The sequence below is a fragment of the Pithys albifrons genome, chromosome 21 (assembly GCF_047495875.1).
Source record: "Pithys albifrons albifrons isolate INPA30051 chromosome 21, PitAlb_v1, whole genome shotgun sequence".
NCBI classification, from domain to species: Eukaryota; Metazoa; Chordata; class Aves; order Passeriformes; family Thamnophilidae; genus Pithys; species Pithys albifrons.
Genome location: NC_092478.1, coordinates 6,608,702 through 6,626,846, shown reverse-complemented (window position 1 = coordinate 6,626,846; position 18,145 = coordinate 6,608,702). Strand labels below are relative to the sequence as shown.

General features: G+C 48.2%; 2 protein-coding genes across 7 annotated transcripts in view; both read right to left on the bottom strand.

Annotated features, from left to right (window-relative positions):
* Positions 1-2,854, bottom strand: part of SYNRG (synergin gamma) — a 41,302-nt gene extending 38,448 nt beyond the window's left edge. For all 6 annotated transcript variants that reach the window (XM_071574974.1, XM_071574975.1, XM_071574977.1 and 3 more), the window contains exon 1: positions 2,757-2,854. In XM_071574974.1, coding sequence (XP_071431075.1) covers positions 2,757-2,827 — 71 coding nt within the window. In that variant the 5' untranslated portion in view covers positions 2,828-2,854. The remainder of the gene's footprint in view (positions 1-2,756) is intronic.
* A 1,113-nt stretch (positions 2,855-3,967) lies between these two features.
* On the bottom strand, positions 3,968-10,900 carry DDX52 (DExD-box helicase 52). The gene is made up of 15 exons (XM_071574826.1): positions 10,796-10,900; positions 10,425-10,656; positions 9,857-9,987; positions 9,468-9,653; positions 9,090-9,233; positions 8,215-8,326; positions 7,884-7,956; positions 7,586-7,789; positions 7,091-7,181; positions 6,784-6,906; positions 6,407-6,557; positions 5,950-6,025; positions 5,295-5,366; positions 4,868-4,960; positions 3,968-4,627 (listed from the first exon to the last, which is right to left on the bottom strand). The coding sequence occupies exons 1-15, from the start codon at positions 10,880-10,882 to the stop codon at positions 4,540-4,542; spliced, it is 1,863 nt and encodes a 620-aa protein (XP_071430927.1). The 5' UTR covers positions 10,883-10,900; the 3' UTR covers positions 3,968-4,539.
* Positions 10,901-18,145: the final 7,245 nt, after the last annotated feature.

Here is an 18,145-nt window from a genome sequence, read left to right as displayed (position 1 = left end):
TGTAATCCACTGCTTCGAACACAGTATCAACAATGTGAAGATGAACAGCTGAAAACCACAGAGGAACTCATGGCTGAACCTGGGTGCTGTTTTCTCCACTCAGAGGCTGAAATTAGAGAAATAATGGGATTTTGCCTGTGTTCAGTGTCAGTATGAAGTGCCTCCTTGGTGATACATCCCCTTAAAGAAGTTGAGATGTGTACAGCCTCTGTTGTAAACCAGATCTGCAATTTTAGGCACTGTGAAAATACACCATTCTTAGTTTAGTCAGAATGATGAAATATTAAAAGTCAATTTTAAAAAGCTCACAAGTATGAAGAAGTATTCTAAGCTTCATGTTACCCCTTCTTGTTAGGGAATTCAGGTTTTCCCTTCTTGTTGGGGAACCTGGTCAACAAGAATTCTTCCAAATAAACAAATCTAACATAAACTGAACAGGCCTAGCAAGGTACCACTGCTTGTTGGAGCAAATAAAGGCCAAACTATTAAATATTTATCTCGTTCTACAGAGCTCCTGGTTTATTTATAAGTCTCTGTCAAAAAAAAAAGAAACACTCAACAAAAAAGCCCTCAACTAATTAGAGGGCACTGGAAGATGACGTAGTTCAAAGTAGCAAAGCAAACTCCAGCAGCACAGACTCTGGATGTGCCACTGGGACACCACGGACTCCACTCCAGGACTGAGCTGTGGAACTGCCACACCTGCATGTCCATAAACCTCATCAACTGCTTCATTCAAGCAACAGGCATGTATTAATGAACTACTCTTTGGAGATGCAAAAATGCCCAGAGCAATCGGGTAAAGCAGCTGGTTCTCTTCACTGAGGGAGCCAGCGAAGGCACCGTCCTGTGTGAGACTGGCTTGGGAGTGAGGAATAGATGTGAGACCCTGCACAAATGTAAGAAATAGAAGGAAAACAAAGCCATCACCCTACAACACACCTCTTAAAATAGTAATATAAACCTGTAAATTCCTACTAGATAAGTATTTTAAATATGGAGCTTAAAACTCACAAAAAAACCCAAACCAGCCCACAGATTCAGCCAAAATGCAGGAACGTGGGGAGAAGCAACTCCTTTTCTGTACCCAAACTTCAATATAACAGTTCCAAACCACACAGAACATCTTCCCATCTACAAGTGGATTTTTAAACCCCTTAATTCCCAAGCAGCACAACTCTATCAACACAACACAGACTGCCAAGAGTATTTTTGAATGGCAGAAATGCTCAAAAATTGAAGGAACCCACACAGAAAACAGAACTTTTTCTCTACCTCCAGACTTCATCCTCAAATAGACCAAAATACCAACAATGCAAAACAATGATTTTTAAAATCCTTTTATTTTGTAGAACCTGTATTTCACTGACAACATTTTTGTTATTTTACTATGAGAACTGAGCAGGCAGCATTGCTGTAAGGGTTTAGATTGTTCATGTCCTTGCAAGAATTATTGCAATTTATACATGGGGAAACACAAAGGCAGCCTCCCATCCCTCCCACAGCACACAGAGGAAGGTACACACAGCTTTTCTCTTCCTAAATATTCCAGCCCCCTTGGATGGGTCTTCCCAAAGCAGAGCATTGATCTGGCTCAGACAGGAGGTGAGGACATGCCAGACCTGTGCCTGCAGATGAAGGTCACCCAGAGCTGACCTCCCCTTCTCACATTCCCAATAACACACACAAAACCATGGGCTTCAGATATCCCAGACAACTCAATGAACTTAACTGTCAAATGCAAAATTTCCTCAGCCTCTCCAGAAGTAGGACAAGAGATAAATAGCATGCAAGAGGCTATATTAAAAAAAAATTACTAAGTCTGCAAAGGTGGTGAAATCCAGCATCCCAACCTTCCCAGAAGCACAACATCTCTTTTAACACTTTTATTTTTTCTCCTCAGTCCTCCCTCTCACCCAGGTGCCCCTTGTAGGACAGAGGGGAAAAGGGAACTCCCCACAAAGGGTCTGTCCCACAGACCAGCCTGGCAGCAATAAGAACATCTGCTGCTGTGACACCCACCCACCACTGGTGGAACCCCCAAAGCCCTTTCTGCCCCAATATCTGAGACTGTGGCTGCAGAGCCTGATGGCAAGTAGGGTGCAACTGCATAAGCCTGGACACATCAGGGATCAGCTGGGTCCCTAAAATGTGAATAAATCTCAGCAAAATGTAGAGACACCATGGCTGCTTTCCCCACACCACACCTGCGACCCCTAAATCCCACCCAGGACCCCACACACCCCTCCTGGAATCTGCATACTCCACCCATTGACTCTGTACCTCATCTGAGACCCCACATATCCCACCTGGGACCCCCACATCCCACTCAGGACTCTGTGTACTCCACCTGGGACCCCTCCCTACCCCCCACCTGTGACCCCCATGCCTCACCCAGGAGGCCACACACTCCACCTGGGACCACCATTCTCCACCCAGGATCCTACATATCCCTTCTGGATTTCCCACACCCCGCCCAGGACCCCACAGGCCTCAGCAAGGACCCCACGTACCTCACCTGAGACCTCCCTCGTACCCCACCCGGGACTCCTGCACACCCCACCCGGGCCGCGAGCCCTGTGCCCCCACGTCCCACCCGCACCCCGAGCCCCCACCCCAGCCGTCCCCCCTTCACCTCTACCCCCTCATCGCCCCCAAGCTCCCACCACCTCTGCCCGCCCTTGTACCCCTGTGTAGCCGTCAATCTGTCCCCTCCTCTCCACAGCCCCTCACTCGCACCCCGCGTCACCACCGACCTGGCGGCCCCGGCCGCTCCTCCGCCCGCCCCGCCGGCGCCCCCCGCGCCGGGCCCGGGACGCAGCGCCATCTTCGCGCTCGGCCCCACCGTCTGTCACCGGAGCGGCGGCGGCTTCCGGGGCCGGCCCGGCCAAGCACCGCCCACGGGCCCGCGGCCCCTCAGTGCTTACTCCCATAGCCCCTCCGTCCCACGGCCCCTCAGCATTTCAGTCCCTCAGTCCCACAGCCCCTCGGTTCCTCAATCCCTCAGCTGCTCGATTCCTCATCCCCTCCGTCCCTCGGCCTCTCCGTCCACGGCTCCTCAGTCCCACAGCTCCTCAGTCCCACGCACCCTCAGTTCTTCGGCCTCACCGTCCCACGGCTCCTCAGTCCCTCGGTCCCTCAGTCCCACAGCCCCTCACCTCTTCAGCCCCTCGATCCCTCAGTTCCTCATCCCCTCCGTCCAAAGGCCCCTCGGTTCCTCCTCCCCACAGCCCCTCAGTAGTTCAGCCCTCGGTTCCTCAGTCCCTCAGCCCTTCACATCCCCTCAGTCCCACAGTCCCTCGGGTTCCTCCCTCCCACAGCCCCACAGCCCCTCGGGTTCCTCCCTCCCACAGCCCCTCGGTTCCTCAGCCCCTCAGGTCCCCGCTCACACGGGAACTCACACCCGGGTGGCCCCGGCACGGCCCGATGGGAGATCAGGGGCCCCGAGTTCCACTCAGGATCGCTGGTTTCCCGCACCCAAACTACCAAACTACCCACTTTTCCGTGAAGAGATTACAAAAAAATCCGATTACTGAGGGGACAAGGAGGATGCGCCCCCAGGGGTGACATGGGGGCTTGTTATAAGAGCAGGGAGTGACACGACAAGGGGAGTGGGTTCACAATGACAGAGGGCAGGGTTAGATGGGATATTGGGAAGAAATTCTTCCCAGTGAGGGTGGGCAGGCCCTGGCACAAGGTGGGCTGAAAAGCTGTGGCTGCCCCATCCCTGGAAGTGTCCAAGGCCAGGTTGGACAGGGCTGGGAGCAAACTGGGCTGGTGGAAGGTGACCCTGCCCATGGCAGGGGTGGCACTGGGTGATCTTTTAAGGATCCTTTCAACCCAAACCATCCTGTGACTCTGACACGACCAGAGTTGCCTGAGAACACACAGAGACACAGAACACCTGGAGCTGGGCCTGTGCCTGCAGACTCGTTCCATCGAGGCTGGATAGACAGGCAGGTCTCTGTGTCATCTTATGACCTTATTTATTCTGGTTTGAGGCTCAATTATGAAACAGTACAAAATTACTGGAGTTTACAGACATGTAAAGCATTAGTTATTTCAAAGAAGAAAAAGAGAAGGAAGAGCAAGGTTTTACTTTCACATAGAAGTGGGTTCAGTTTGGTTTTTCTGAAGTGTCCAGCTGCATTTATCAAGCCTGACAGTAACTACTGAGTGTTTTCTGCCTCTGAATCTTCTGGAAGTCTGACAAACATATTAGGGGCGATCTGAACACAGAACTGACAGTACCTCTGAGGAGCAATACACAACTGTGTGAAAGTAACACAAAGTGATGCTATTTTTGAACTCTTGTCAGAAACATAAGGCATGCACTGCACCAGCACATGCTTCAGCTTCTATAAGAAGCATCCAGGAATCCTCTCCTGGCATTGCAGTAGAGACGTTTTTGCATGTAAAATTCCATCCTCACTCAGAAGGAAACATGAGAAATATTTTTCTCCCTTCACCATTGCTGTCATCTTCATTCTTCTGTTCCAGCACGGCCAGAGGTGCCAGCCCCAGCTCACCAGTCTGAATTCAGCTTTCTGAAACAGTCTGTAGTTTACTCTCCTTTTTATCTTCTTTAACTTTCTTCTTTTCCTTAATATTTTCCTTTGTAGTTTTCCTACAAAAAAACACAGCAGAGACCATGACACCTGAATGTAAATCCTTCAGCAGCAACACTCCTAAATAGGTAATAAATCCAATTTCCAGTAGATAGATATTAACACTAAAACTTCATCACTAAAATCTTTATGACTGGGTGGTTCATCCAAACAAGTTTTCTGTTATTTTGGAGGAATGTTCTGGGCCTTTTCTGGATAAACAGCATTTCTTACCTCCTCTTGAGAAAAAAACTACTCACATTTTTCGTTTGCCTTTTTTCAAGAAGCACTTTGGGGTTGTACAGATGGATTGTCTTGTCAAAGGTTTCTTAATTAATTTCTTCTTTTGTTTGCTGAGAAGAACATTCAGTGAAGAAGGATTAAATTACTTTAAAGGGCAAAAATTATCCAAACTAAATAAAATGGATAATGAAAACCTTTTAATGGTTGAAAGGGATTTATGGGCGTGAATGTATTTTCAGTGATTTTTACACCAAGATTAGTTCAGCCACATTGTCTTCAAGGTATTAAAATAAACTGTATTTTAATATAAGCCTGGTACACTTTATTATATATTTTATATTTATTTATTTATTACATTCTTTATAAACATTTAGTTTTAGAAACTATTAAAGGCTATTAAAGAGCACTAATTAAAAAACTGGTGAGCTACTCCAATGAACATACCTTTGCAGTTTGGGTAAGTGTTTTATGTAGTCTGGCACAGGACAGCCAGCTCGCTGGATAACGTTGGCTATGCTGGAAAGGAGAAGAGGAAGAAATCAACTCCAGTGCTTGGACAAGCCAGAAGAATTTTCTGTGGAAAACAGCAATCCCTGACAACTGGCTGATTTGTTTTTGGTCTTTTGTCTTGTTGTGGATTTTTTGAAAGCAAGAAATAGAGACAAAGTGAGTCTGAAGCACAGTGAGGAAGAAACAAAAAGATATAAAAGGCTTAAATGAAACTCATGACCCCATTGGGACAGCTTAAGCAAATTTGAAATGAGTGAGTTTTTGAGGAGTTGAAGAAATAGCAATACACCAAAACAGAGAATCCTACTAAGTAATTTTGGACACAAGCTAAAGAATAGGATTAAAAAACCTAAAGCACAGCAAGAGGTAGTGAAACCTCCTACAAATGGTTTAGAAAAACAAGAATGATAACAAAGTCAGTTGTGGAACCACGTTGCAGTTCCACCCTGTTGAAAGAGTTTTCTCTAAGTGCTTTTTAAAGCAGTTTGGGATTTCCAGAGCACAGCAACACTGTGCTCACGAGTCTGTGTGGCACCAGACACAACCACACCACACAAACCATGTTTGCTGTATGATGTTTCCAAATTACCTCCGTAATAAAGGTTTATCATCTTCTGTAAAGAAAGTGACTGCTTTGCCTCTGTGCCCTGCTCTTCCAGTACGACCTGTCAAACAAAAACGTTGCAAGGAGTAAAGATTTTATTTTAAATGCCTCCCTTTATTCCTCCTCACAGCCCCAGCCTCCTGGAGCATGCTCATATACCAAACAGGTGTTCACATACAGAGCAGGCAATCCCCAAGGACTGTTCCTACTAAAAGCACAGGTTATGTCTAAACCATCTAAATATTTAAGGTTCACAGAAGAGTGTGAACTGAATGCACTTTTACTGAAAGTTAAGCCCAGAAATAAATTGCTCAAGCTATGCAGAAGTTTGTGCTGCAGCACAGAGGAGGTTTGGTTTTGTGAGTTTTTCTCATGCACAAGAGCATCTACATCAAAGATCCAGGAAATGAAAAAAGGAGATGGTTTTTGAGCAATCCCTCACCTATCCTGTGGATGTATTCCACTGCACTCGTTGGCAAATCATAATTGATGACCATATTCACGCCTTTGAAGTCAATCCCTCGAGCCAGTAAGGCCGAGCAGATGAGCACCCAGATCTTCCCAGCTCTGAAACTGTGCACTACTTTATCCCTCTAGGAGAAGAATAGAAAAGATATTTGGAAACAGCTCATTTATCAATTTGAAAAAGGAGGAGAACTTATTTCCTCAAAGTCATCAAGATGTTAAGGAATAAAACTAAAACTCTAAACCAAAACCTGCAGGAATTTGCTGCAAAAGTTATCTGGAGTCAGACTGCAACACTCTTGGTTTTACCCTTCTTTCTAAAGCATTTTTGGAAAGGAAATTAAATCCTCCTACCTGTTGCTGAGTCTTGTCTGCATGGATGACATCCACATTGATGCCCTCGTAAATAAGCTCATGGAAAAGCTCTTTAGCCCTCTCAATAGACTGTACAAAAACAAGGACTGGAGGAGCAAAACCCTGCAAAAGAGTAAGTTTATATCAGGTTCAAAAATCCTTTTCCTTGCAGAAACTGAAACACAGAAGACTTGGCCAATGGTTTAACATGTGCCAGAGAAGCCTTTGACCTGGGAAAACAGGAGTCTGACAGAACACACAGCTCAGTTCAGCACGAAGCAGAACACACCCAGTTTCTCCAAAGTACCTTCTTAACAAGCTCCCTCATTGCTGTTAGTTTTCCTGTCTCAGATCCAACAAACAACAACTCTTGTTCTACTGTCTCTGCTGCAGAGTTTCTGAAACCAGAAATCCAACAGAAACATGTTCCTATTAGTTGTTTTTATATATATTAAAAAATAAATATGTATTTTATATATTAGCAAATATACATAAACCCCATAAAGTATTACCTGGTGGATGAGAATTATCACACAAAAAAATTAATTCACCAGTGCACACTCCTAAGATTAACATTTATTTGATGATAAAATAATTGGCAAAAGGAAAAGAACAACTTGTTCAATATGTGAGAAAGACCTGTGTGCCTACACAATTCTTTCTGGAGACAAAACACGTGCAGTTATGACTAACACCACCCAAAAAACCAAGCAGGCTGATGATACAAAGAAAACAATTCCCTGGGAAAGAGAAAGGAAAAAAAACCAAACTTGAGGAAGTCTGAGTCCACCTGCACACCCACCTTGCTCCAACAGACACGAGCACAACACTGTCCAGGTTGAGCTTGCACCACTCCTCCACGTCGTGCGCGAAGGTCGCGCTGAACAGGGCCCTTCTCACCAGGTGGGAGGTACAGGCCAGGAAGATGGAGGCCAGCTGGTCCCGGAATCCCGACTTCCCGTCCTCAAACAGCTTGTCCGACTCGTCCACCACCAGCCACTCCACACTAGGAACAGGGAGGTTTGCTTTTGAACAGAGTCATCAGTGCAGAAGTGCCACCTTTGAGTGGCAAAGCCAGATTTGGGACAGACTCTCCGTACCTGCTCAAGTCTATTGCTGGAGGATCTTCTTTCAGCAAATAAATGAGTCTGTTGGGAGTAGTAACCAGAATATCTATTAAAAGAAAAAAGGCAAAATATTGAAAAGACACAAAAGAAACCAGCCTAAGAGAGCCCCGAGAAAAACCAGTTCCAATCCCAACTGCCAGAGGTACAGCTCAGAGGTACAGGCTCACTTCCTCTTAAGAGCATTGCACAACAGATCACACATCTTGAGTGTCACTAACCATCTCTTTAAAACCACACAGCCCAAAGAGAAGGTTAGTGACATTTCTGACATTTTTAGAAGCACTTCAGTTGTTAAAACAGTTACCAAACTTCTTAGAAGACTTGGGCCCAAACTTCTTGGCTGCTTCAGCTGCCTTGTGGATCATGTGTATCCTGAAGCCGGTGCCCTCCGACAGCTTCACCAGCTCCCGGTGGGTCTGAAAAGGCAGCAAAGACTGGAGTTTCAAACTGAGCTGGTGAGCTTTTCTAACCTCAAAATCATGGAATGGTTTGGGCTGGAAGAGACTTTAAAGAGCACTGAGGCCATAGGCAGGAACACCTTCTGCTATCCCAGGTTGCTCCAAGCCCCATCCAACCTGGCCTGGAACACTTCCAGAGATGGGGCAGCCACAGCTTCTCTGGGCAACCTAATCCTGAAGATGCAGCTTCAAACATCACCTTGGCTCCAGTGTTAAGAGAAAGCTCTCTGGTTTTCTCAGCATAATAAAATGCAGCTCTCTAACATGCATTATTCCCTTCAAAGTTCTCACAGGTAGCTCCTAGAAGTCTCCTCTGCCTTTTCAACAAAAAAAAATGCACAATGTTGTCATTTTCATTTCATTTGAATAACACAGCTTTAATATAGTTATTCCTTGAAATTCTGTGTTTGGGACAAACAGATAAACTTCTCATAGCAATCTCAAGTATGAAAAGAAGGTTTTAAGAGCACCTGAGCACTGGGCAGTTTAAAATATGATCAAAGAATTTTGAGCCTCTAATCTAATCATTTAGATTAGACTCAGATACTGGATATGTACCCACTTCACAGAAGTCAAAGGACTTAAAAGAAACATTCACATTATCTTTTTCTGATATCTGAGGGTAATAAAGGAAAAAGTATTTACTAAGTTGATATTCTACTGATTCTGAGTGAAAACTTTGAAGTACATCAATTTGACAAGGTCTTTCCCCTCAACACACCTGGCTGGCAAGTTCTCGGGTAGGTGATATGATCAGAGCCCTGAATCCTTTGTTCCTGGGTTGTTTCAGATGTGTTAAGAGAGGGATACAAAATGCCAGTGTTTTTCCAGACCCAGTAGGAGCTGAAGCCAGAAGCTCCCGACCCTGTCAGAAAAACAAGGGGGTTATATTTCACCAGGGGAAAAAAAAAAGGAAAAAATCACATTCCCATAAATACCAATGGTGCAAACTGAACCAAAATACCTCAGCAAAGCATATTCCAAGAATATTGCAATGGCTGAGTTCTGAACTCTGATGCAGTTGGTGTATCAGTTAAACTGCCATGGTCCCAAATTTTGCCAGAATGCCTAAAATAAAGTGCAGTGCCAGAGAACTCACGTGCAGCATGACGGGAATCGCCTGCATCTGGATTGGTGTGGGCACATGGAACCCTGCAGCCTGGATATTCTCCATGATTTTAGGGTGGACTTTGTATTCCTTCTGAAGCTGATCAAAGGTGGCAATGGGGTCAGGCAGATCTGTTCCCTGCACGTTGATCCTGTGCTGATTCCTGAAGCGATTTACCTGAAAGGTAAAAACAAACTCCTTCTTTTTAACTTGACACCATAAAACTAAACACGTATGGATTCATCTTGTGGCTCTTCCCCCCATACTCAGTAACCCAACTCCAACTGAATAAATGAATAAATTGAATAAATGAAAACTTCCAGATGGAACAGCCACAGAACCCCAGGAATTTGTTGCTACATCAGAATTCCTGGTCCCACCTTTTCTCTCCTCAAGCGTTCAAGCTTCTCTGCAGTTGGTTTTTTGTCTTTTGCATCTTCAAATTTTGCTTCCAGGGATGACATCCACTTTATTCCACTGTTTTCTGACAGCTCTGGCATTGATGCTGCTCCTGCAAGTTTCAAACAAATTGAAATTTCCATTAGTAAAATGAAGACAAAAATTCTTTGGAGACAAAGAACATCTCAAATGCTTTTTTCTCTCATTCTCAATAAAATTAATGAAGATTCCAGAGGAATGACAAACACATCCAGATGTCTCAACATCAAGTCTTGGCCCAGTTATTTGATGGGTTCTGACCAAGGAACCCAGGAGCACTTTTTACTCTGGTGAAATGAGAAAACAGTATCTGCAGAATTAAAATAAACTGAAACAAGGAAGAAATATGAATTTTATCAGGGTATTTATCAGCGATAGTACAAGGGGGAAGGTGTCCCTGCCCATGACAGGGGGTGGGAACTGGATGAGCTTTAAGTTCCTTTCCAACCCAAACCACCCTGGGATTCTGTGATGATTCTGCCCAGGATACATGTATGTGCATATAAATACCTCGTGTCTTTTTCTTTTTCCTTTTCCCTTCACTGCTTTCTGCCGTTCGTTTCCTCTTTCCTGCCACCTCTCCATCCTTTTTCCTTGCTCCATCCTTCTGCTGCTTCACCTCCTCCTCCTCAGCCCCTGCAAGCCCCAAGCCCTCCTCGGCGGACTCCTGATGAGCTCCCTCCTTGTTCCCGAAGAAGTCGAGGCTCTCCAGGGAGACGCTGCCACGATTCCCTTTAACCACCTGCGGGAGAACCGGGACAAGGCTGAGCCGCCATGCGCAACCCCCCGGCTCCTGAGCGGCGGGGACGGCGCACCGGAGCCCGAATGGCGCAGGGCCGGTCCCCGAGGCCCCCGCGAGCCTGCCCGCGGTGTGCCCTCACCCCGAAGCGCCGCGCGTCGGGCCCGAAGCGCCGCAGGTCGAAGCGAGCGCCGGCTCCGAGGCGGCGGAACAGCTCGTGGGTCTCCATGCTGCCGCTCCCAGCATTCCCCGCGCGGACACCGGAAGCGGAGAGCACTTCCGGCGCGGACCCGCCCGGGTGCCATGGCAACGGCCCCGCGCAGTGTCATGGCGACGCGTTGCCATGGCAACGGCGGTCAGGCTTCGCTAGGCCGCAACGGGCCTGAGGCCGCGGGAGAGGCGGCGGCGAGATGGGCACGGCTCCCACAGCACCAGGAGGGACAGCGAGGATTCCTTCCCCTGCTGGGGCTCTGGCGATCGCTCCCTCCTGTCCGGCCACGTCCAGCTCTGCTGCAGTCCTGGGGTCTGGAAGGGACCAGACAGGAGGATGCTGTTGAACAACCACTTTGTTTAATCCTTGATTTATACTATTACAGTCCACCCACACAACTGTGCCTGAAGAAAGAAATGCTTGAGGCCATGGCTGGAGCAAACTCACAACTGATCTGCTCAGGGCACTCAAAGTTTGCCCAGATTAAGATCAGAATTTATTTAATTCATGTATTTATTCATTATGATAAACTGAGATCCAATAATGCAGGTAAATCTAGTACTCTGTATCAGATCAAACAACATAGATATTTTTCCTGGTTGTTCTGGAAGTAAAACAAACAGAAATCCAGTTAAGCAGCAACAAAACTATTGAATGTAATAAAAGTCCCAAGAGCTGAAGGTTTACATTGCAGAAATCTAAGAGCTCTAAGACATACAGGCGGTGTCTGTTCCTCTGTTGTTATTCACCACCTCAATAACAAACTCTGAGATGAAAAATTGGGTGAACCTGATCCTCCCCTCCACCTCCTCTGCCTGATTTATAACACATTTTCTTTGCCAAACTTTCAGTCTCCCAGCAGAAGTGGAAGCAGCCCCGGGTGCAGGGCACCCCAGCGGTGGCACTTCCCTTGTCTGTGTCCCCAGTGGTATTTACAGTGACTGAAGACCCAGCTCTGCATCCCTCGTGCTGTTCCCAGGCTGAGGATTCTGCTTTTCTGCCGGGAGAAGTACTGTGGTTGCTGCGAGAGGATGGGGAAGAATGTGGAGGCATTTGTGTAACAAAGAACTATAAATCACCTCCGAGGATGCCGTTGGCAGAGTCAGCAGTGAGGAAACGGGGAGCATTCCCTTCATCAGCCGACTGGGACATCCCTTGTGCAGGGAGTGAGAGGCTCTGCTTCCAAGGGTGGACAAAAACCTGTGCCACAAGCGAGGGCCCAGGGAATCATGGAACATCCCAGCTGGAAGGGGCCCACAGGGATCATCCAGTCCAGCTCTCAGCCCTGCGCAAACACCCCAGCAATCCCACCCTGTCCCTGAGAGCATTGTCCAAACATTCCTTGAGCTCTGGCAGGTTTAGAGCTGTGATCAGTTCAGTGCCCGACCACCCTCTGGATCTACTGGGGATCTTTTCACTCCTTTCCCGTGTTGCTCCTGCTTCGTGAGCGAGGTGACCTCGCAGAGAAGGGCTGCTCAGGTGGGCCCTGCAGCAACCCCAAAAGGCAAAGGATGATGTTCTTTGTTCCCTGCAATGGATCCAAACCAGTAAAGAAAAAGCACAGAGTCTCCTCACAGGGAGTTCTCACTCTGTCCTGTACCACAGCAAACAAGAAACACCCGCCTGTGCCAGCCAAGGGGGTGCACCAAGGCCCACCCCAGGCACAGCCCCACTCAGGAGGGGTGACAGCATTTATCACACCAGCTCAGGTCTTTATTTGAACCCCTCACCTGGCAGTACGTGCAGAGGAACACGGCGCTTCCACACACCAGGGCTGGATGAAGTTATATCAGAGGAGGGAAGCGCTGGCCCGTTGTGCCTGGAGTTGCTGGCAGGATGCCTGGAGGCTGGACTGGGATGTGGGGGAGAGCCCAAGCTCTGGGTTTCATTTGTTATCCTTGCAGAGAGTCCCTGGGACTCCAGCACATACAGGTGAATAGGCAGGTACACTCCTGACCCCGACAGAGCCCTCATCCCTCCAGTGGCTCAGGGCCCTCTGTGGTGGTGCAGAGCACCCAGCTGAGATGTGCTGATCCCATCACTGGGCTGTGCCCAACACGTGGAGCTGAAATAAAACCCAAGACAGCAAAGCCAATTAGATGAGCACGTTTATTCCATCATGTGCACACCCAGGTCAAAGATCCTCACCTGCAGCCATGGGCTTCTCTCCTGAAAAAATCCAGCTAAGCCAATACTTTCTCTGTGTGTGTGTGTGTTCACTTGTTCCACAGGTGTAAGGCAGGAACTACAGGACAGTGGGACTGGTGCACATCTGCCCCCTTGTCCTGCCCTCCTGCTTCATCATCATCACTAATATGCACATAACAGTCAATTAGCCTGGCTGGGCGCACTCGTGACCTCTGATCCCTGCTGTGTCCCCCGATCCATTACCAGCCCCTCAGCCCTCAGCTCTCAGTATGAATTGATGTTGTCTCCATTCTCTTGCGACACAGAAACATGCGTCCTCATTCATCTGTCCACTTCCACTTTCTGTTCCTTTGTCCTCCCCTTCTGTTCCCTGTGTTGGTTAACCTGGTCACCACTTCTTGACCCCACATCCTCGTCCCTCCCAATGGTGTTGTAATCCCGACCACTACCAAAAAAACTTTTACTTTTTTCGCCTTTACTCACATCTTATTTAGCAAAAAATGGTTTCCAGCAGTGTGGGAGCTTTGATCCCCTATTCAAGAAATCCTTGCAATGTTTTTTTAAAGACTTTCTTTCTAAGGCAAATGAATTCTTCATAAAGGGGGAAATGGTGTGCTGGTTGGGCTCTGTTCATCTGAGGAAGACAAATGGTCTGTTTTATTACTTGAAAAGCATAACAGTGGAGTGTGTAGATTTGTGATTTATCTGTAATTAAGAATCCATTTGAGCAGCATATTAATTACAGAGAGGAGAATTAAATTTGCTGAATAGAAAAGTAAAATCAAAGTTCCTTGAGTTAGAGGATAATGTAGAATGCCTGAGGTTCAGGTTTTGTGTGGCTCTGCGTTACACCTACACAGGCACAGGATGACTCTGGGAGGTTTTTTGACTTTTAAGTCTTATCCCTGGGTCAGAGAAATAAAGTCCAGGGGGTCAGAGCCCTCTCCTTGGCACTGCTGGTGGCTTCCACAGTGCTCCAGTTCTGGCTCTGCTGAGCCCCTTGTGCAGCACATGCTGCTCCTTTGCCCTGGGGCTGCATCAGTACCTGCCAGCCTCTCACCACCTGCAGCAGGGAGAAAGGACACTCCAGAATTAAATGAAGGTGCTCCCTGTGCCAGCCAAGCCCTGGAGCCCATGGGAACATCTGCTCTGAGCTTTTATTTACCTGTTTACCTGTGCAGTACAGTCTGTGGCTCAGTCTGTTCATACCAGGTGTTCAACCTGACCACACGCAGTAAAACCAGACTCCTTCCTCAAAGTGTCTGTCCCTTATTCCCAGAGGACCCAGGGCAGTGTCTTGCCCATCTCTGCTGTGTGGAAGATCTCATCACACTCAGAGTGAGAAAGAAAGTGAGCAACTTGGGCCTCTGCCTGTGAGGGACCTTTGGGGAGCAGATGGTGTGGAGCAACTCTAGAGGTTTGCTGGGACTGCTGCAGTGGGTGTGCAGGGATGGACCTGCTGGTGCTCTCAGATGGAGAGGCAGCCCTGGCTCATCCCTGTGGGATGTGGAGCACTGCACACATCAGCCTGTCATGGCAGAGGGACAGCATATCAGAATATCAAGGCTCCCTGACACCATTGTGGACTGATGAGCCTCAAATTTGCAGGTCCCTTGGCTGCTGGGAGAGGCCAGTGCAGGGCAGTGCAGCAGCAGGTGTGGAGACCAGAGCACATGGAGCTGCATCAGAGATGCACTGGAGCAGGCAGAGAGGTTTTCTCTGGACACTGAGTGCATTTTAAAGTGCTTGACCGTGGTGTATTGGTTCAGGACAGTAAACCCTTACAGTGCTATTCTGCTGGTCTTCATGGCTCACATCTCTGCCCCCATCAAACCTTTTAACGTTTTCACAGACTTGTGAAGACCTCCTGGAAGCACATCATGGACACCCCACGTCAGCAGGAGATGGGATTAACACAAGAACTCCTTCAGCTCCTTGTACCTGCTCCCTCGGCCAGACCGCAGCAGGGAGCTGGCAACGCCTGCAAACAGCCCGGCCTCCCAACACAAGTACTTTCTGCATTCCTCTGTGTACTCCTCAAACTCCACCACCAGCCCAACCAAATCCTCTCAAAGGCTTCAAAGAGCAGAGCCTGTTTGCTGTCCGCAGGGAACGACAATGCTTTCCCTTTTGACCTGTCGCGCAGGTCGGCAGCGTCGGGACCACCGGGCAGTGATGTGTGGGATGCTCCGGTGGGGAGCACAGCCCCAGCCTCTGCACAGCCCCACACCACTGCTGCTGCTCTTCCTGCTGAAACTTCCAACAGATCTGGCCACCTGGCTGGACTGGCTAAACGAGTCTGGAAAGCCGCGCACTGGAGCCAGTGCTGTTGTGCAACTGCACGTTACATGTACACTCACACCGAGCGACATTTCTACAGCTGACGAAATCCCTCCTCTGGATTTCGGTGTGTCTGGAAAGGCTGATGCCTTCATGGCCAGCAGGATGCCTGCTCCTCCACAGAGATTACCTGGGACTTCCTTGGCAATCCATGTGTTTGCTGCTGGCTGTGTGCTGACCTGGCTGCAGCCCAGCCAGCAGCAGAGCCCAGGGGTGGTGGTGGAGTACCAGCACTGCCCTGGCAGCGAGGTCTTCACCATCACCAGCCTGCTGTCACACACCTGGGCACAGGGACTGCAGCACGAGGTTCCCCAAAGCCTGGCCAGCAGCTGACACACAGTGTTCACCCTGGACAGGGTTCCCTGGCTCTGTTCCTTCTACAGTGACGGAGGTGATAAGCATCAAGGAGCCCTGATCCCCAGGGACAGCTGCAGCCCCATACCAAGGGCTCCTCCTCATGGGTTCATAAAGCCCTGTCATGGCTCTGGGGCAGGTGGTGAGGGCAGTTCAGCTGGTTTTGAGACAGTGAGTTTGCTGGCAGCATTGATGGTACTGCAGCACAAGCAGGAGGCAGTCGGGGCATGGGATTTACCCATCCAGGCAGGTGTCACTGGCTGTGCTCTCCTCTGGAGGTAAAGGCAAGGTCACAGCCCTCCCACCTCCACACCTCTTGGAGCTTCCCCATGCCCTTCCCCTGACCCACAGCCTGTGCAGAGACCTCCTACAGTCCTGATTCTCACTGTTTACCCCCTGGCCTTGGCAGCATTGGGATTTGGGGGATTTTTCATTTGTACCCATGCCTGCACTTTAAATTAAATGCAGCACTGTTCCTTTGCCCTGCCATGAAGGAGGCTGCAGTTCACATGAAAACAGATTGCTAAAGCCTCGTGGCAGCCTGTGGATCCTCACGTGCAAGGAATTCCCTTACAAGCAGCTTTGAACTGTAAAATAATCACTTGGCCCTGTAAAACTGTATTGGTCATAAATGAACTTTGTCATGGCTCTGCTGGTTTCTTTGCTCCATAACAACTGCATCACACACAAACACAACGTGCCCAACAACAACAGGATTAAAAACTATCTTCCAGGAGCCTGATTTGACATGACTCTATTTTCCAACAACTTAATAAAGCAACCAGGGCACCTGCAGGAACAAACACCCCACTCAGGGCTTCTCTGAGCAAGGGACAGCCCCAACACAGCTGCTGCTGAGGCTGTTCTTGAACGTAGTTTTGGGTGGTGTTTAGTATCCAGAAAGGTTTTCTCAGCCAGAGGTTAAATCCAAATTGGGGAACATTTTCCCTATAAAGGTATGTGCAGCACCCACAGCATCCTTAGCAATCCATTGGGCTTTCTCCCTTCCCACCTCCTGCCATTCAGAGCGAGTGACAGCACACAACACACTGCTCAGCAACTTCATAAATTCACACCTCCTGGGAAACTACCATCTGCTCTTAATCATTTGTTCTACTTGCATTATTGACTTTATCCTGTCTGTTTTATCACACTCTGCTCCAGTTACCTACTCCACCTATGTCTTTGGATGTATCCCATGCCCTATTTCCCAATTTTCTTGTGGCTCAGTCTCCCTTCCTTCACCGCCTCCCTCTCTTATGGGGTCAAATCTCAAAGTCTGCTTTTCCCAAGGTTTTCATTTACCTTCTTTGCAGAGCTTTCTGGAGAGCAGCACTGACTCTGAACCACTTACCCAAGAGTGCTTCACACCTAGTTTTCACACCCTAAGCTCCATCCTTTCAGTCTGCTCCCCTTGGGGCATCAGCTCAGCTGCACCAAGTTATCTAGTGCCTTCTTTATCCACCTGCTTCTCACTGGATTGCCCATTCCCCTGCAGGACCAATTCAAGCTGATGCTGAGTTTGCACCAACTGGGGTAAGCTTAACCTATTAACTTCACAAGCCACTGACAGTGCAAAACAGAGTTGGCATAAGTAGAAGAATCCAAGTCACTTCTCCCCTGAGTGGTGGGAAGGCAATAGTTAGGAGCAGGATTTGAAAAGGGCTCAGCCTGGCACTGGGATGTGTTGGAAAGGACTTGCTGAGCAGGAAGGTGTCAAGGGAATCTCAGAATAAAACCTACATAATCTTCAGCTCTTGCTAAAAGAGCACATCTTTTGCAATTCTGCTTGAAAGGGACTGAGCAGTCTTCAAGCCTCCTGTCCTCTTCCAGCTTTTGTCTGGGATAGCTAAAATTCACAAACTCCATGGGAAGGTTCTGCTCCAGCTGGAAGGGTGAGCACCAGATTTCTGCCCGAGAACCTTTCCCACAGCATCCCACACTTATGAAATATATCAGTGCCAAACCAAACCCAGCCGTTTTTAAAGGTGATTAAACCCACAGCCCTGCACTGCATCTTCAGAAGGATTCCAACCTTTTCCACTGCTGTGCTCTGAGTCACTCAGCCCTGTTAGCTCTTCACAGTCAAAGATCTTCAAAGGCTTTTCTGTCATCAGAGCACACCCTTGTGCCTCCCCCTCGTACTTTACTGACCCACCAGCATCCAAAACGGATGGGGCTTGGCTTTGGCACTCAGTTCCTAATTGATTTGCTTAACACACTGCTGCTAAAGTTAGCAGAGAATGAGGAATAAACCATGCTGGACTAGGGGTAACATCATTAAGGCATCATTAGCAGGGTGAGGACACAGGTCTCCCCACCTCAAGAGCCTCCTGCTATTTTTGGCTGATACCTGAGGAAACACTTCACTCCCCACATTCAGACAGGTATGGGATGTCCCATTGCAAAGGACATCAGAGGGCACATGTTACTGCCACC